Source organism: Suncus etruscus, chromosome 2 (assembly GCF_024139225.1).
Source record: "Suncus etruscus isolate mSunEtr1 chromosome 2, mSunEtr1.pri.cur, whole genome shotgun sequence".
NCBI lineage: Eukaryota > Metazoa > Chordata > Mammalia > Eulipotyphla > Soricidae > Suncus > Suncus etruscus.
This window is the reverse complement of record NC_064849.1, coordinates 27872941-27892773: the sequence shown is the minus strand read 5'-3', so window position 1 is coordinate 27892773 and position 19833 is coordinate 27872941. Positions and strand designations below refer to the sequence as shown.

Here is a 19833-nt window from a genome sequence, read left to right as displayed (position 1 = left end):
TTTTGGGGTGGTGGTGGTTTGGGCCATAGGACCATGCTCAGGGCTTACTCCTGGCTCTGCACTCAGGAATCACTCTTGGTGGGCTCAGGGGACCATATGGGATGTTGAGGATCCTACCCGGGGCGGCCTCATGTAAGGAAAGTGCCCTTCCTGATACACTTACTATCTCTCTGGCCCTCCTCAGCACTAGTTGAAGTATAAAGAAAATCTCTTGTTTCTTTGCCCTCTTCATTTCTTGCTCCTAGCCTTTAAGATTCATTGCTATTTAGTGCAAGATTTCTTGGAATTGTCTGACTTCTGTATTTTACGAAACTCTTTTCTGAAGCAGTAATTTTTCCTGTGATGGTGTTGGCAGAAGAGGGTGTTTGGACCGCAGTTGATGGTGCTCAGGGACTATCCCTGGCTCTGTGCCTTGTGGCTGTGTGTGTGGGACCATACCGTGGTGCTGGGGATTTGAACTAGTTCAGCCACATTCAGTGCAACTGCCTTCTTTAGTTCATGTGAGCAGTGCTATTTCTCATGTGCCATATGATAGTGGAAGGTTAATTAGCAGTTTTACTAAATATTATTGCCAGTTTCCTTGAGGCAGTTATATCAAACTGTTCAGATGAATTAGCTGACTTGTAGATCTTTACATTAACAGGCACACACCCGGCCAACCAGGTATTTCTGGTTTTATGAAACTAGGGTTTGGAAAAATTGTGTACTTGAGGAATACAGTAGATTATTAATGATAGAAAAGTACAGGACTTTGGCTTGGAAGTCTTGGGTTGGAATCCCAGCACCATAATATGAATGTTCTGAGATTCTAGTTTCCTCCTTTGAAAGTGTATGTGTGAGTGAGTATGTGTGTGTATGCATGCTTGTGTGCACTTGTGCATGTGTGTGCTCACGCTATTTTTTTTTTTTTTTGCTGGAGAATGCATCTAAGGCCTCACACACCTGATGTCACTGAATCACACCCCCAGTCTCCAAATAGGTATATTTCTATTTCCTCCATTAATTTTTCACATTCAATTGACCAAGTAAATACTCTCTATGAGTGACTCTGTATCTTTTATCTAGATTTAAAAAAGAAGAGATAGAGGCAAAACCTTAGTCTTTTTTTTTTTTTGTTTTTGGTTTTTGGGCCACACCCGGTGACGCTCAGGGGTTACTCCTGGCTATGGGCACAGAAGTCGCTCCTGGCCTGGGGGACCATATGGGAAACCGGGGGATCGAACCGCTGTCCATCCAAGTCTAACGCAGGCAAGGCAGGCACCTTACCTCTAGCGCCACCGCCCGGCCCCAAAACCTTAGTCTTTACTCGCCCCCTCAATCTAGGAATATCAGGCTGCACTGGTGACATCTTTGGGATTCTGTAGAGTTGGATGTATGCACTCTCCACCCTCCCCTCGGTTTGTTTGTTTTTTGGTTTTGGTTTTTGGGTCACATCCTTGAGCTCTCAGGGGTTACTCCTGGCTCTGCACTCAGAATTTGCTCCTGATAGGCTCGGGGAACCATGTGGGATACCAGGATTCTAACCACCATTCATCCTGGCTCAGCAAGGCAAATGCCCTACTGCTGTGCTATATCTCTGCCCCCTCTTTTTGCGCCCCCCCCATAATTCGAGACACTGTGATTTACTGTAGCATTGTTTTTGTTAATTTAAATAATGTACAATTTCTAATGAGATTTCAGATTCCGTACAGAGATTCTTCTCCCGCAGCAGTCAGACCTGTGTGTCCACAGCCTTGATTCCCATTTGTGTTCATTGTGCTATTTTGCAGAAGCCAACCGCCACTCCCTCGATCCTTGGGGGCAAGAGTCCAGACATTCTGGATTCATACACATACAGCCAGAAAAAAGCTGAAACCAGTGAGCAGGCTCAGGGTTTGGTCTGGCTTCTTAGGGCAGATCTATAGGCATTCTTCCCATGCAGCTTTCAGAGCTGCAGTGCAAGTCAATGGCAGTGGGGCTGTGGTACGCAGGGGGACCACCTGGTACCAGAATGGGAACCCTGATCTCTGCAAAGTGCATACTAGGCCATTATCTAGCCTCATATCTGGGCACTGTTCTCTTTAGTTCTTTGCGCTTATTTGTACAAGATGCTTTGTTTTGCTTGATTGCTGAGGCAAATTAGTCTGACAAGGCCTTTGGGCCTATCCAAGGACAACTTTTTTTTTCCTGGAAGGGTCGCACATTTTTTTTTCTTATTTTGTTGTTGTTTTGTTTGCTTGCCTTTTTTTTTTTTGTCCACACCTAATGGTGCTCAGGGCCTACTCCTGGCCTCCAGTATCTGCTCAGATATCACTCTTGGTGGAATATAGGGAAGCAAAATGCCAAGGGTGATTGAATCTGGACCAAACGAGGCAAAGCTCTCTACCTGCTGCACTATTGTTTCAGCCCCTCAAGGACAGTTTCTGTTGTCTGTTTTTCCCTCATGTTTGGGCCACATTGGCTGCATTTTATTGTGTGTGTGTGTGTGTGTGTGTGTGTGTGTGTGTGTGTGTGTGTGTGCGCGCGCGCGTGCGCGTGCATGAACACTTCTGAATGAACATTTCTGAATACTAAGTCCTCTAGACTGGACTGGATTGGCTGAGGCTTATCTTTTTGTTTGTTTGTTTTGGGGGGGGCACACTTGACTGTGCTCAGGGGTTACTCCTTTCTCTGCACTCAGAAATTGCTCCTGGCTCAGGGGGATCATATGGGACGCTGGAATTCGAACCCAGGTCTGTCCTGGGCTGCACTTGTGCAAGGCAAACACCCTGTGGCTGTGGGCATTGATCCTCAGAAGGCTCAGCCTTGGGCAGACTAGATACCCTGAAGTGTCCAGGGACCACAGAGAGTTGAATGGACTTTTCCTTGCCCTAATATCTTCTTCATCCCTCTGCCTTTCTTTTTCTTTTCTTTTTTCTTTTTTGGTTTTTGGGCCACACCCGGCGTTGCTCAGGGGTTACTCCTAGCTGTCTGCTCAGAAATAGCTCCTGGCAGGCACGGGGGACCATATGGGACACCGGGATTCGAGCCAACCACCTTAGGTCCTGGATCGGCTGCTTGCAAGGCAAACACTGCTGTGCTATCTCTCCGGGCCCCCCTCTGCCTTTCTTGCTTTCACCCACTACTCTTCTCTGTCAACTAGTTCATTGCTTGATTTTCTTTGATAAAGCCCTGGACTATCCATTTCCTCTGTGTGATCCTGTTAAATCTGACTCGCCTGTGGATTGTTTGTGATTTGTCTGTGAGCTGCCCATACACTAGAGAGGTACTTTAGTGTCACTCTATTTTGTTAAATTTCTAGTTGAGGTTTGTTTTTTTCCACTTGTCATTATCCTGGTGCCTCCAGTCTTCTCCAATTACTTCCCACCAAACTGTTTCATTGTTTTCCACTGTACCATTAGACTTTGAACTTCTCTGTCCCAACTGAAGTCTTCCCTGAGGCATTGGTGAAGGGTTCTCTGTTCTTTCTACCACCTCCTAGCACATAGAGAATCTTGCTGAGAGCTGGTGGCGAGGCTGAAAGCCTGTTCTTTGTTCAAGGACTGGGGTGCTGGGTCATAGTGGGTGTCACTGACTTCTCAAATTCAGCAAGGATAAGGATGCTGAGATGATCCAGCAGCACTATTAGGGCCGTGGGAGGAGAATAGTGTGCAGGTAATGAGAAGGAGGCAGAAAAAGGGTAATGGGTAGTTAGTTGTCTGGGCTCCATCCTCCAGCGGGTTGTACTCTCACTGGGATTGAGGGAAGGGTCACATCAAATCAAATCAAACCAAACATGGGAATTGCAGGAAATTTGCTAACACCAAAAAGCTTCTAAATGCGTGACAACCAACTTCATAGTCAGACTGCATCATGTATCCTGTGTTTCTGGCAGCATGGCCTGGCGAGAAGTGGGTGCTAGTGGGGAAGCGGTGTGCTCTGAACAGCTTTCCTTCCTCCTTGTTCTCCTAAGTTTGGGGTACTTGGAGGGAAGCCAGAAAGGCACCTGCCCAAGAATGCAGTGGAAACTTGGCTGGGCTCATCTAGTTTGGTTGCTGAGAAGCCTGGTACAAATGTGCTTCTTAGTGTTTGGGCAATTGCAGGAGCAACTTGGGTTGGGTCTATCTATGGGCCAGCTCGGTTGCACAGTGGCAAAGGTCCTCTCTTCTGGTCATTGAAGTCTAAAGCAACTGAAAATGAGTTTTGAAATAAAATCTTTCTCTTTCTCTCAATTGCACAGTGGCAAAGGTCCTCTCTTCTGGTCATTGAAGTCTAAAGCAACTGAAAATGAGTTTTGAAATAAAATCTTTCTCTTTCTCTTCCAGATTCGTGCGGAAATTTGTTAATTATTCTTGAGTACTGATGAACGACCACGCCTCTTCAAAACCGTCCACCATGAAGCTAAAACAGACCATCAACCCCATTATTTTGTACTTCATACATTTTATAATAATGCTTTATACTATCTTAACATACATTCCGTATTACTTTTTGACTGAGTCAAGGAAAGGGAGGTCAAACCAGATTAAAGCCCAGCCTGTGACTTCCTCACCAGAGTCTGCATACCGATCTGTCAACAGTCTGGATGGTTTGGCCTCAGTGTTGTACCCCGGATGTGATACCTTAGATAAAGTTTTTATGTTCGCAAAGAATAAGTTTAAGGACAAAAGACTCCTGGGAACTCGTGAAGTCTTAAGTGAGGAAGATGAAGTACAGCCAAATGGGAAAATTTTTAAGAAGGTAGGTGATCCTTTTCATTACCTTGGACTTTCCTCTGGATACAATTGTGTCAGAAACAGTGTCCATGACAGACATCAGAGTCTGGTGACAGTGGAACTGGGCCAAGAAGCAGGCCAGGAAGGGGACCATGCTCTACTTTCTCATCATTGCTTTCCCCAGCACTGATAGACTGAATTTTGATAAAAGACATTGTTTGCTGTAGGGGTGTGTGTGTGTGTGTGTGTGTGTGTGTGTGTGTGTGTGTGTGTGTTACTTCTTACCTGAAATGTCTACCAGGTTTGGAATAGCTGGTTGTCTTAAGCAGTTTGGGGTTTGAAATTACTATATTACCTGGTAGACCCAGAAATACCTTTTTGTGTGATTGCTTTGGGTTTAAGATTTGACATCTTGGTTCTGATTTGAATAGCGGTTTCACTCAGAGTCTTTGTACTTTGGTTGTGGCAAATACATGACTTTTTATTTTTTATTTTTTTATTTAGTGAAATTCCTAAGCTATTCTTGATTGGGTTTCAGGCATACAAAGTTTCAATCCCGATTCTTTCATCAGTGTCCACTTCCCCCATCTCCATTTGCCTCCCACTCTCCAGTTTGCTTCTATGGGACTCACTTTCCTTCCCCTCCTCTCCCCTCCCCAGTTTGTACACTGCAGGTTTTCAGTACAGTTGTTGCTGATAGTTTCATAGATAACACTTTACCACCTCCTCCTCTGAATCTTTCCTGCTACCATAGATTTTTGCCTCCTCCCTGCCCTATCCCCCAGTCCCATAGAGTGACATGTTTCCTACTAAATATCAGTTCTCATGTTTTCTGTTTCTGTTGACTTTTTTTTTTTTTTTGTTACACCCAGCAGCACTCAGGAGTTACTCCTGGCTCTATGCTCAGAAATCGCTCCTGGCAGGCTCCAGAGACCTCTGTCCTTCTGCATGCAAGGCAAATGCCATACCTCCATGCTATCTCTCCAGTCCCTCTGTTGACTTTTTTTTTTCCAGTGGCCGGAGGGTACAACTACTTGTGCTTGGGGGACCATGCAGGCCAAGTCTGAATCAACTGCATGCAAAGCAAATCTTATCTGCTGTCCTATACGCTGGCTCTACATTGGCTTTCTTTTGCCTTGTGAATTTTTTTTGAAAGTCTGACTGGAGTTAATACCATATTTCTAGAAATTGAGTCATGTAATTAGGGTTTTTTTTTTCCCCTTTTAAAAGGTTTTTGGCAATGTTCAGGGCTTATTTCTGACCAAGCTTAGGGACCATGTGGAGTGCCTAGCATTGACCTTGGGTCAGTCACATGCAGGGCAAGCTTCCTACCCACAATATAATCTTCCAGGCAGGACAGCCAGTGTCTGTACTGTAGGACTGTGGAAAAGAAAGAGGGTATTTCCCAGTTTGTGCTCTGAGGAGGTGTCATAGGGCCTAGTGAGTGAGTCACTAACAAAGGAGAGCTTATTTCTGATGAAGCATCTCTTTATTGGTTTTCATATTTCATTGGGGGAAAGAAAGCTCATACTGTAGTGACAGTTAACATTTTCTCTTTATGTGTGTATGGATTGGGGGGGGGGTATAGTGGCCGTGGTCATGACTAAATTTTAAGGTTATCCCTGATAGTGGATCTGACACAAAACTCCCAAAAGCTTGAAACAAAGCTCCCAAACCTTTATTTCGAGTTTCTGAGTTTGGGAAGCTTTTATCCCCATCTCTCCCAAAAATTCTGGCCTGAGATCGCAAGGGACGATAAATTACCCTGAATTGTGGCTACAGCCTCATCAAGCCTTCACCAAGTCTTCTAAAAGGGGACAAAAAATGGGAAGATAGGGCCCTTGCAAGCAGCCGATCCAGGTGGTTGGTTCGTATGGTCCCCCATGCCTGCCAGGAGCTATTTCTGAGCAGACAGCCAGGAGTAACCCCTGAGCACCGCCGGGTGTGACCCAAAAACAAAAACAAAAAAAATAAAATAAAAGGGAAGATAGAAGGCCAAGAAGTCAAGGCTCTGCAAGTTCCCCAAGATTCTGTCAAATGAGCAGAGCATAGCACCTGACTGTCAGTATCCCTTCCCCCCACCCTCCCCAGTAGCACATGCTCTTTTCCATTTATGTGAGGTGGATTAGTTTCCCCCCCCCCACTTCCCCAGTATCTACTTGTGTGTTCACATTTCTTGCTCCAGCTGTATTTGTCCATTTTTCACTAAGACATTTATTTACAGCATGAGATTGCTTGGCTAGGATTTGTGGTTTGTCTGTGACTTTACATTCTTTTTTTTTTTTTTTTTTTTGGTTTTTGGGCCACACCCGGCGGTGCTCAGGGGTTTCTCCTGGCTGTCTGCTCAGAAATAGCTCCTGGCAGGCACGGGGGACCATATGGGACACCGGGATTTGAACCAACCACCTTAGGTCCTGGATCGGCTGCTTGCAAGGCAAACGCCACTGTGCTATCTCTTCGGGCCCTGACTTTACATTCTTTAACCTGAACTTTTGGTCTTCATTTCCAAACTTGTTTTTCTCTCAATCATTTGTTTGTCAAAGGCAGCAACATGTACCCAAAATCTAGGAATCCCCTGACTTTTCCTTCCAGGCATTTATCCATCTCCCTCCCACAATCATCTGCTTCTGCTGTTGCCTGCATTAGAAACCATTTAACACACACAGTAGTTGAAAGGATTTTTTTTTGCTGCTGTTAGTTATCTTACCTGATCAGTAATCTCATAGCTCAAGGTAAGAGAAAGTACAGGAGGTAGGGTCCTTGCCTTGTATGGGGCTGCCAGAGGCTACTTCTGGGCACAGAGCCAGGAGTTCAGGATTATACCCTCAGTATGTATCCCAGTCCTTTCTCTCAGCTCCCTTTTCCCTTTTTTCTGTAGTGCAGTTCATCAAAGTTCATACTCTGCAAGAGGAGAAGCCTGGTTCATGTCCTGGAATGGCAGGATTTTAAGAAAGTCATCCTTACTCTTTCCCGGCCTCTGTAGTCACACCCATAAAATAGGGATAATGATAATAGTGGGCTGGAGAAATAGCATGGAGGTAAGGCGTTTGCCTTTCATGCAGTAGGTCATTGGTTCGAATCCTGGCATCCCATATGGTCCCCCCGAGCCTGCCAGGAGCGATTTTTGAGCGTCGAGCCAGGAGTAACCCCTGAGCGCTGCCGGGTGTGGACCCCCCCCCCCCCCAAATAGGGATAATGATAATAGTGACAGAATATTTTGAGAAGCTCTAATGAGTGAATTCTTGCTGCATAATTAATAAGATCACTGTAAATATCAGAGAAGGTATACTTCATCATTACTGCCTATCCACATTCTCTGAATCTCTGGATTTTGTTCTTTCAGACTTGCATACAAGTTGTTTTGATGACCTGGATTTGTAGACAAAGGCTAAATGAAACCAGGTGTATTTTATTGAAGATAAGCAAGAGTATACTTTCGAAATATATCTGTTCTAGATGGCTAATGCTTTAAAATAAAAGTTCTATTTCTTATGGAGGGCAGATCCTCAACTGTTATTAAGACTGCCAGGAGCCCAGGAAATGACACAGGACTAGATTACAAAGCCAGTATGTGGGAACCTTTGTTCTATGCTACTCATGGTCCCCCAAGCACATCTGGCATAATACTACCTACCTCCTCTCTAACCAACACACACACGTTTTGGAGTCAGGTGGTGCTTAGGGCTTATTCCTGGTTCTTTGCTCATGGATCACTCCAGATGGGCTCAGGGACCAGACGGGATATCAAGGACCAAACCTAGGTTTGATTGATTTTAGGTTAGTAGTGTGTAAGGCAAATGCTCTACCCGCTATACTCCAGTCCCAAGACTGTCTTTCTTCAGGGTCTTAAATGTTTGCATTTTTATTTTATTGCATACTGTGTGCCCTCTCCATTTACTGTTAAATTACCTTTGAGTGAGGGACTGATTCCCTATTCTCAGCATTGCCACAGCACTTCCATTCATGTCATGTGATGTGCAGAGCAAGTGGTGATGTACCTGAGTTCTATGGTGTTTGTTTAAATGTTTGCCTGCCATCGAATAAAAACACAGTCAGTAAAATGTGTCACCCCAACTTTGCAAATGTTAACTTTATAATACTTTGAAAAATTCAAAAGTTTTTTAAGAAAGCTAAAAAAAAAAAAGCCTTTGCAAATGTAAAAACTGTTCAAGTCCCCCAGACAAACAAGCACTTAGGTTTATTCATATGACCCACAGTCACTTACTGCCTTGATTCTTCCTGGTCAGGGTATCAGCCATCTCTGTCTTATGTAGCTCCCTGATAAGAATATTTCAGAGACATAGAAGATAAATATATGTGTGGTATAGGATACTGAGAATGGGTATAAACTTGCTTTTTACTCATTGTGTTTGACTCTTTTCACTAATGTTAGTGGGATTTGTTTTTCAAATAGTCCTTTAACAAGGGGTCCAAACTTAAAATATGTGCCTGTTCAGACTGGGAGCTGAGGGACCACCTGGGGAATTTGCAGAGGGAAGCGGATACTGCTGGGTGGTGGGATTGGTGTTGGAGCATTTAGGCCTCCTGAAGCAGCTTTGTACACCAAAGTGCCTTAAAGTCGACCTACAATTTTTTTTTTTTTTTTTTTTACTTTAAGGCATTGTGATGTACACTGTTTTTGACCTGCAATGTTCCAACACTAGTCTTGGCACTCACAGTGACTTAGCTGAGGGGTGGGGCCGCCTTTCTTTCTCTTGGAGGTTGGAAAATTCCCTCAAGGCCCTTAGTGAAGTGAGATTATAATCACACACCCCTTTCAACACGTGGACCAAATCGTTGCTGAACCACACTCTACCTGGTGGGGAGATGACAGCAAGAGGGACAGAGAAGCCCATTTTCTCATGGCTCTTGCTTGCTTGTAGGGAATAAAGAGAAGCAGTCAGTCAGAGATGGGATCAACACTGTGAGGAAATAAGATAGATGTGGGGAGGTCTGAGAACCAGGAACTAGCTTTGCCAAGGTCCAAGCAACAGCTTGGAAAAGCAAGACTAGCTGGGTTGGGGTGCTTCTAACAAAGGCTGTGGAGTGAATGGGACATAGCATTTGTGCCCAAAAGTGAAATGAATGAAATGTGGGCCCTAGTTTCCTTGTCTTACCTCATTCCTCCTCTGTTCTGGCCCAGACAGTTTGAAGGATAAAAAGCATAGTATTTGATTCATAATCATTTGGGTAAGTACCATCATGATGAATTATCAAGCAATGACTCAGAGGAAGAAGATTTGAGGTAGACATTGAGACACTGGCTTTATCCAGAGTCTTGAAGTATGTGTAGATGTGGGTAAAGTTGGGAACTCCAGGGGCTGCAGTAGACTGGATATAGTATGATGGACAGGGCCCACCCAGGTTCTATCCCCAGCACCCCTTATGGTCCCTTGAGCCTGCCAGGTTTCTTTGAGTATAGAACCAGAGGTAAGCCTTGAGTGAGCACAGCTGATTGTGACCTCCATAAGCACTAGAATTTTTTTTTTATTTAAAAAGCATTAGCCATCTAGAACAGCTATATTTCCATGAAGAAATAGAAGTTTCAAACTCCATTCTGTTTTATTTTTAATTCTTTTATTTTTGGTCCACATCGGGTATTGCTCAGGGGTTACTCCTGGCTCTGCACTCAGGAATCCTGATGGTACTTAGAGAGCCAAGTTGGATGCCAGGGATCAAGCCTAGGTCAGCCATATGCAAGGTAAACACCTTGTCACACTATCTCCAGCACAGTCAACCTTGAGTCTTTCTGGACTTGAAATATCTTAGTTGAGAAATAAAGTGAAAAAGAAAAGGGGGATCTAGGAGGGTTAGGCTTAAAGTTTGTCCTGGGACCTTTCCATCCACCCCTGCAGAGTTTGGGTACAGAGGTAGGTGCTGCTCCATTTCATTTCTAATTCCTGTTAAAGTCTAGGACAGAAGTGTGTCAAGGCTATCACTTGTAGTTAGAGAGCGGATATTTGAGCATAGAGGTTTCAAATAGGGTTTGAGAGGCTGAGAAATTATTAGACTAGGGAAGTGTAATTAGATCATTGAGGTTTTTTTTTTTTTTTTTTTTGGGGTCACACCCAGCAGCACTCAGAGCTTACTCCTGGTTCTATGCTCAGAAAACACTCCTGGCAGGCTTGGAGGACCATAGGGATGCCAGGATTCAAACCACCATCGTTCTGCCCCCAGATCACTGAGTTTTACAATACTGGATTTAGTATGGTTTTAGCTTCTTTAACAGTGTCAAAATTAGGATCAAACTGCAAAGGTAGGATCAGAATGTTTCTCCAGCACAAGTCTGATAAAGTTAGGGGATAGACAGGATCTTGCTTGTTTGGGGGCCATGCCTGGCTGTGCTCAGGGTTTATTTCTGTCTCTGTGCTCAGAGATTCTGGCTGTGTGTAATGTGAGCATCTTAACCCCCATGCTGTCTTTCTGCCCCTGATAGGGCCTTTTGAATGTAACCTCGTTGAGAAAGAGGTTGACAGTCACTATCAGAGGCTGAGAGGTTTAAAGAATTTGTCAAATTCTGATTCAGTTACACTTGAATTAATTTCATGATCTGCTTTCATGGCCCCATGACTTCTGTATTTATTTGTATTATATATTGCCTTTGCAGAGGCACCTGCTCTCTGAAACTTACAAAGCTCATTATTTAGATTCTTAGACTTAGGCAGTACCTTTTGTTTGTCTTTGGAATTGTCTTAGTTGTAATTCACTCCTATGTAATTTGGGCAGATTCTCACCCTCTCAACTGAGCTCTTATGTAGTCACTGGAGCTTCCTGTGCCTAGTATTTTTTAAGGGAGCAGAGTAAATTTGACTGAGGAGCTAAACACTAGAAATACAGGTGTCTTGCTCTATGAGGTAATTTAAGGCTCTTCTGAAACTGGACGGTAGAGGGCAGTATCTATCTGTGCTCTGCCTGCCTCATTGCTAGAAATGATTTGAAAGTTTCTGAGACATACTAATGGAACCATGCCTTTTAAGATTATTGTAAACTTGTGATCAATGTACAGTGCAGTGGGGGTATTTATAGTATGTTCTGAAATATCCCAAAGACCAATTTCTTTGCCTTTTTTTTTTCTGGCCACACCCGTTTGATGCTCAGGGGTTACTCCTGGCTATGCGCTCAGAAATTGCCCTGGCTTAGGGGGACGAAATAGGATGCCGGGGTATCAAACCAAGGTACTTCCTTGGCTAGCGCTTGCAAGGCAGACACCTTAACTCTAGCGCCACCTCGCCGGCCCCCACATAGACCTCATGCCTGGTGAGCAACAGATAATATGTTGGAAGTTGATGGCTTTAGTGTCACTAAAGTTTTAGCAAAAGGACTTTATGAATATCAAAGTACTCATACTTTGAGTGATAGCACAGCAGTAGGGCGTTTGCCTTGTACGTGGCCAACCCAGATTCTAGTCTATGCCTGATCATGTGATTAGCGTTGCTTAGCTAGAGTTAGCTACAGCAAATCAAGAGAACCATACAAGTAGAATTTATTAGTATAGGTCTGGCCTGCTTCTGCATGTGTCTGTCTTATTCTGGACAGTCTGGTACCAGTCTGGATTAATGAGAAAAGGGAAGGTCAAGTTTGATATCAGCAGTACTTGATACTTAGCTAAATTTTGGGGGTTTATCCCCAGTGATATTCAGGATTTTTTCTTGGCTCTGTGCTCAGGAATCACTCATGGGGGACTCAAGGAGGCCCCTATAGGATGCCGGGGAGCATACTATTGTTCTGACTCTGATCCTTAGCATTATTTTAAGCTAACATCAAAATCTAGGTGTGTAACATCTAGAAGTGAATTATTAATATATAACCGTTTGCCAAAATAGATTCTTACAATCCCATCAGACCCTACTCAATCCCATCAGACCCTACTCTCAACATCCCATTCACTGAAAGATAATGCTTAATATTTGAATTGCCATAGAAATTAATAAATAAGCCCAGTTTTGAAATAGAATTTTTCACTTGAAATTCACTTTTTAGCTTTCTGTTAGGAAAAATATCATTGAAGTACATGCTAACATAACTCTAGTTTACAATATCCTGACTTTCTTTCGAGAACTGAAAGTTTTGGCTGGGTTAAAAATTCTTTGTATAGGGCCCGGAGAGATAGCACAGCGGCATTTGCCTTGCAAGTAGCTGATCCAGGACCAAAGGTGGTTGGTTCGAACCCCGGTGTCCCATATGGTCCCCCGTGCCTGCCAGGAGCTATTTCTGAGCAGACAGCCAGGAGTAACCCCTGAGCACCGCCGGGTGTGGCCCCAAAACAAAAACAAACAAACAAACAAAAATCTTTGTATAAGGGCCTGTGTGATAGCATAGCAGTAGGGTGTTTGTCTTGTACATGGCCAACCCGGGTTCAATTCCTGGCACTCCGTATGGTCTCTCGAGCCTGCCAGTAGTAATTTGAGTGCAGAGCCTGTAGTACCCTGAGTGCTGCTGAGTGCAGCCCCAAAACAAAACTCAAGTCTTTGTATATCTTTTCTTTTTTCAGGTCATTCTTGGACACTATAATTGGCTCTCCTATGAAGATGTCTTTGAGAGAGCTTTGAATTTTGGGAATGGCTTGCAAATGTTAGGTCAGAAACCCAAAACCAACATCGCCATCTTCTGTGAAACCCGGGCAGAGTGGATGATTGCGGCCCAGGCATGCTTCATGTATAATTTCCAGCGTATGTATGACTTTCTTATTTGGTGGGGAGAGTGGATTTTTTTTTAAACTGTGGGAATGATACTACACTTTTGTTATTAATTATTTAAATGTTTAAAACCTGGCTTTAGCATTCAGTTTGCACCAGTCTCTCTCATAACTTGGCATTACTAGTCTATTGGAAAAAAAACCACTTAGTTATGGGGCAGGCTGTATGTTCAGCCGAGTAGTAGATTCAAACCCTGCCGTATAGGGGGTATCTGAGCAGCATCTGAGTGTGGAGCATGATAAATGCTAAAATGCAGAATCTTAAATTCTGTATTGGAATTTTGGGGATAACAGATATGAAGAGCGGCAATGTAGACCTAGGTAAGACCTTTTGAGATGCCTTGCTACTCTTGGAGAAACTCATTCCTGGCAGGGGTAGGGTTTTATCTGCTCCTGGGTACATCGCCTCTTTCCAGAACATTCTTTCCCTTTATAGCTATTCTGAAGTGTTCCCATCTTTGACTTCTCCTCCTTACCCCCCACAGTTGTCACACTGTATGCCACTCTGGGCGGCCCAGCCATTGTGCATGGATTGAATGAAACGGAAGTCACCAACATCATTACAAGTAAAGAACTTTTGCAAACCAAGCTGAAGGTGAGTTGGTGAGGTCACTTTGTGATCATCTCTTTAGTAACTTATTTTATTTTTATATATTAATATATTCATAATTATATATTTATATATGTATAAGTTTATTATTACAACTCACTTTGGAGTTTGCAGCTGAAAGCTTTGATCTTGATAAGTAGATCCTCTGCCCTAAATTTATTTCTCTGGAAAAGAAGAAAATGGATCTTATTTCTGAAGCCTAGTCCTGAGTTTTCTACAATTTAGAGAAAAGATTATTTAAAAACAAACATACAGAAAACAACCTAGGAAAAGCAATTTGTTTTGCTTCCTTTGAAAACAGGAATGTTTTTACCCCTTTTAAAATAGGGGAGGAGTGTTTGGCTAGCCTAGTTCTAGCAGCTTCTGAGTAAGGATGTAAGTATTCAAATGGAGCTTACCAAGCAGCAGGGTTGCACTGCAGAACCTCTGTGGCTATAAAATAATAGTTCAACTATAGACCGAGTTTTTCATCTGAAAAAATAATCATCTAGTGGCACATACCCACCACCACCGCTTGTTTATTTTTTCCCCCGAGGGCAAGACATTACTTTAAAATATTGCAAACTGCATTGCCTAAAAGGAAAAAAGGGGCGGGGTGAGCAAGAGCTGGGTACATTGGTGGTGGGAAATGTGCACTGGTGAAGCGATGGGTGTTGGACATTGTATGACTGAAACTCAACCTGAACAGCTTTTAAATGTGTATCTCAGGGTCATACGATTACAAAACATTTAAAAAATGTCTCTGTAAGCAGCCTTTACCCTTCCCCTTTGCCAATGTGTTGAGTGAGAACAAGATGGATGCTTTTGTCTCCCCAGGACATAGTTTCTTTAGTCCCACGTCTGCGCCACATCATCACCGTGGATGAGAAGCCACCACCAACTTGGGCTGAGTTCCCCCAGGGTGTCATCGTGCACACCATGGCGGCCGTACAGGCTCTGGGGGCCAAGGCAAGCATGGGTATGTCATGATCTTCATTCTCCCCCTACCAGTGCCCGGCTGTAGTGGCCTTGAGCTCCCCACTGCTCCTCCAGGGAATTGAGCCCTCAACTTGGATCAAATGCTACTCTGTTTTCTATTTAATTATATAGGAAAGAGGGGACTACTCTGAGTAGCCTCTGAATTTGGAGGGTTTAAAGAAAATTACAAAAATTAATTCATAATGTTCAAAAAGTCATATGTGAAGAGCTGGAGTGATAGTATAGTGTAGATAGGGAGTCTGCCTTACATGAAGCACCCCATTTGACCTTCCCTTATGCTAGGAGTAACCCTATTGAGTATTTTGGGGTATTGCCCCCCCCCACCAGAAATGATACTGTATTTGAAACATTTAACATACCTGTGACGGGGCTGGAGAGATAGCATGGAGGTAAGGCGTTTGCCTTTCATGCAGAAGGTCATCGGTTCGAATTCCGGCGTCCCATATGGTCCCCCTTGCCTGCCAGGAGCAATTTCTGAGCATGGAGCCAGGAGTAACCCCTGAGCACTGCTGGGTGTGACCCAAAAACCAAAAACAAACAAACAAACAAACAAAAAACAAAAAACAAAAAAAAATACCTGTGACATTATAAAATTTTCCAGTTTCCCCTTTCCATTAGTTTTGGGGTGGTTTAAAGGTTCATAAATAACATCATTGCATTTTTCCTGTATGGATTTGTGAGCAGCTTGACTGAGTCTTCACCCCTGTTGTCAGCACTTTGTTTCTCAGTGGGGGCACCTTTCTAACCTCTCTGTGACTCCCAGCCATGGGGACCAAGACAGATGTCAGAGAATGTTAGTCCTGTGGTTCTAGCTTGTTGCTGTGACAGCAGTTTCCTGATAGTATAACTGGCCTCTGCTCCGTTATTTTAAAATAAGAAACTTATGGGGCCGGGATGGTGGCGCTAGAGGTAAGGTGTCTGCCTTGCAAGCACTAGCCAAGGAAAGATAGCGACCACGGTTCGATCCCCCGGCGTCCCAGATGGTCCCCCCAAGCCAGGGGCGATGTCTGAGCGCATAGCCAGGAGTAACCCCTGAGCGTCAAATGGGTGTGGCCCGAAAACCAAAACTAAACTAAACTAAAATAAAATAAGAAACCTAGAAGCTGGGGCCAGAGAGATGGTATGGAGGTAGGGCATTTGCCTTGCATGCAGAAGGACAGTGGTTCGAATCCCGGCATCCTGGAACGATTTCTGAGCATAGAGCCAGGAGTAACCCCTGAGCTCTGCCAGGTGTGACCAAAAACAAAACAAAACAAACAAAAAAAGAAATTTAGAAGCTGGAAGCAGGAAGACTTTAATTGCCACAAGAGGGAGACAGTGAACCCCCAACCCAAGAATGGACCTTAGAAAGAAGAGCACATTAGTATGAGCCACAGAGCCGGGGGCGGAAGGCGTTTTGGGGAGGGGAAGGGTCTTCCAGTGGCATTGCAAAGGACCATCAGGCTTATTAAATGCCACCTTTGGGAGCCCTGAGAAGTACTAGTGGTGGCTTAGTGCTGTGGAATGGGGGATACTGAGTTTGAGTCCCTCCAGCTGCCAAGTATCAGTTCGCCAGGGCCACTCTGAAGCAGACATTACGTAGCAGATACCTCAGTGAGCCTAGTCTCACCAACCTCACTGTTGGGAGAGTGCCCTTTATCCCCCAGAAACTTTGTTTTGGGGCCACACCCGGCAGAACTAAGGGCTTACTCCTGGCTCTGCACTCGGGGAATGATATGGGAGACTGGGGATCTATCCCAGGTCAGCAGTGCACAGGACAAGTGCCCGACCCTCTGTAGTAACTCTCTGCCCCATTTTCCTCTTTTTTTTTTTATTAGCCACACAGCAGCCACAGAGTCCATACAGCCTCTGTTCACACATGGTGTGGTTCTTCTTAGTTCCCTGACACTTGACTCTTGCCCTCGATCTTTCTCATGTCTTTTTGGACATTACATTTACTAAGCACAGCCCCTGCTTATCTCTTATCTAAAAACAGTTTCTCGAATTCAGGAGTTCGATGAGAATTCAAAAGCTCCATGCGTCAGTACTTCCCATTAGTCACTACAGCATCGATGAAAGAAAAAAGGCCCCTGGTTTTTCCCTACATATAGCATCTGGCACACCTCACCGTGTCTTACTTTGCCTTTCTTTAATGCTTTCACATTGTAAGTTTATGTATTTGTCCCTCCCGGTGGAATATACTTATGTGCAGGGATTTGTTCTGGGTTTCTGTTTGTTTTTTGATGCCTATTTTCATAATGTTAATAGTTGTTTTATTAACAAGAACTGGTAATGTGACTTGTCTATTTATCTTCCAATGCAGAAAGCACACCTCAGAGTAAACCTGGTCCCTTAGATATTGCTGTGATCATGTATACAAGTGGCTCTACGGGACTTCCCAAGGGGGTCATGATTTCCCACTGCAATATTATTGCTGGAATAACTGGAATGGCGGAGAGGATTCCACGACTAGGGTAGGTTACAGCATAGTGTGTTATGATGTGGCCAGCTGTCAAAATGCAGACAATTAGGTTATTAAATAGTGTATGTTTTGTAGAATTATGTTTTAATGTCTATGTTTAGAGAGCATTTTTTCTGTTAAAGTGATATTCAGATGGCACTTATGAGGTTGAAAATATGTTTCTAGACTCATTTCCAAGAGGGGCCAGATGCCCCTATCTAATCACCCATCAGTATATATCCAGTCCCTGAGCTTTGCCAAGTGTGGCCCCACCACGGCAAACAAAGCATCCTGAGACCCTCCCTGGTCTTGAATTGCAGCCTCATTGAAAGTGGCTTTGGGTTCCTTGAACCCTGACCCTCCATTATATGCAAGAAATAGTGATTGTTTGTGTTCAGTCTTTGATATCTTTTTGTAAGATAAATTCTAGTAGAGTAGGAAAGAGATGTGAAGTGGGGGAAAGACTGATGGAGGATTAGAAAGGAAATGCTTCAATATGCGCAGACTCGAGTTCTGAGAATTGACTCTGATCGTATTTGACACCTGTTAGCACAAAACACAAACACACACAAATATGGAGTTTATTTTGGCCATTTTTTTGATTCCTGCTTAGACTAGAACACTCATTTTCTCACTCTTGTATATATTCACATGACATATTAGCTGGAAGGAGCCTTTCCATGTGCCCATTCCAGCTTGTTTTCCTTAGCACACACCTCATCTGACTGGCTTCTCAATTCTCTTGTGTTTCTTTTTTTATCCTTTAGAGAAGAAGATGTTTATATTGGATATTTGCCACTGGCCCATGTATTAGAATTAAGTGCTGAGCTTGTTTGTCTTTCTCATGGATGTCGTATTGGCTACTCTTCGCCCCAGACATTAGCAGATCAGGTAAGTGAAAGGTCTGTGATGTGAGATACTATGAAATCTAATTTTTTTTTATTTTGGCAGGAGGTGGGGATTGGGCCTCACCCAGTGGTGCGTTGGGCTTACTCCTAGCTCTGAGCTCTGGGACCATTCCTAATGGGATTTGGGGAGTCCTCTGGGGTGCTAGTGATGCTATATGCAAGGCAGATGACCTACTCACTGTACTTTTTCTCTAACCCCTCAAAATCATAATTACTGAAAACGTTTTTGTCAGCATGACTAGATTGTGAAGTTAAGAAGTTCTTGCTTTTTGTATGTCCTGTGTTTTTTTTTTTTTTTGTTTTGTTTTTGTTTTTGTTTTTGGGTCTCATACCTGGCGGTGCTCAGGGGTTAATACTCGCTCTGTACTCAGAAATCGCTTCTAGCAGGCTTAGTGGACAATATGGGATTCTGGGATTTGAACCACCATCTCCTGGGTTGGCCACATACAAAACAAATGCCCTACCTCTGTGCTATCTCACCAGCCCCAGTGTGCCTTTTTTTTTTTTTTTAATTTATTTTTTTTTGTCCTCCAATTCACAATACAGACCAGGCAAAGGGGCCTGTGTTGAGGTGTATATGGGGTGCATTTACAGTACCTCCTCTTTCTATACAGTCAGTGTAAAGAACACAGCCTGTGGTAAGAATTGGGAGGCCTTATCTTTTCTTCCTTTTTAAAAAATTTTAAATATATGTAAAAAAAAAACCTTCACCGGTGCAACATTCCCATGACCAACATCCCAAGTGTCCTTCCTCTCACCCCACACCGGCCTGTACTCTAGACAGGCTTTCTACTTTCGTCATTCAGTCACATTTTGTAATGATAGTTCTCAGTGTAATTATTTCTGTGACTGCACTAAACGATCCCTGTGGTGAGCTTCATGTCGGGAGCTGGACCCTCCAGTCCTCCTCTATTTTTGTCTCTGAGAATCATTACACAACTGTTTTTTATTTTTCTCAAAACCCATAGATGAGGGAGACCATTCTGTGTTTATCTCTCTCCCTCTGACTTATTTCACTCAGCATAATAGATTCCATATACATCCATGTATAGGAAAATTTCATGACTTCATCTCTTCTGATGGCTGCATAATATTCCATTATGTATATGTACCATAGTTTCTTTAATCATTTATCTATTGAGGGGCATCTAGGCTGTTTCCAGAGTTTGGCTATTATAAATAACGCTGCTATGAATATAGGTGTGAGAAAGGGATTTTTGTATTGTATTTTTGTGTTCCTAGGATATATCCCTAGGAGTGGTATAGCTGGATCGTATGGGAGCTCAACTTCCAGCTTTTGGAGAAATCTCCATATCGCTTTCCACAAAGTAAAATAATATCCTAGTTTTCTTTTTTGATCTGAGAATTCCATTGAATTTTTTTTCTTTGAATTCCACTGGATTTTAACAAATGAGGATCACTGTATGGGTCTCTTCTCTCTTTATAGTCTTCAAAAATTAAGAAAGGAAGCAAAGGAGATACATCCATATTGAAGCCAACACTGATGGCTGCTGTTCCGGTAAGAATTG

The 19833-nt window shown here is 43.5% G+C and overlaps 1 protein-coding gene and 1 non-coding gene across 2 annotated transcripts in view; one reads left to right on the top strand and one right to left on the bottom strand.

Moving 5' to 3' along the window:
• Positions 1–19833, top strand: part of ACSL3 (acyl-CoA synthetase long chain family member 3) — an 82085-nt gene that overhangs the window by 42775 nt on the left and 19477 nt on the right. Inside the window, exons 2-8 of the mRNA XM_049768156.1 lie at positions 4284–4698; positions 13165–13342; positions 13854–13963; positions 14795–14936; positions 17259–17409; positions 18164–18287; positions 19752–19823. Coding sequence (XP_049624113.1) covers positions 4321–4698; positions 13165–13342; positions 13854–13963; positions 14795–14936; positions 17259–17409; positions 18164–18287; positions 19752–19823 — 1155 coding nt within the window. The 5' untranslated portion in view covers positions 4284–4320. The remainder of the gene's footprint in view (positions 1–4283; positions 4699–13164; positions 13343–13853; positions 13964–14794; positions 14937–17258; positions 17410–18163; positions 18288–19751; positions 19824–19833) is intronic.
• On the bottom strand, positions 18826–18959 carry LOC126002544 (small nucleolar RNA SNORA51). The gene has a single exon (XR_007493233.1). It is a non-coding gene; the product is annotated as a small nucleolar RNA SNORA51 (small nucleolar RNA).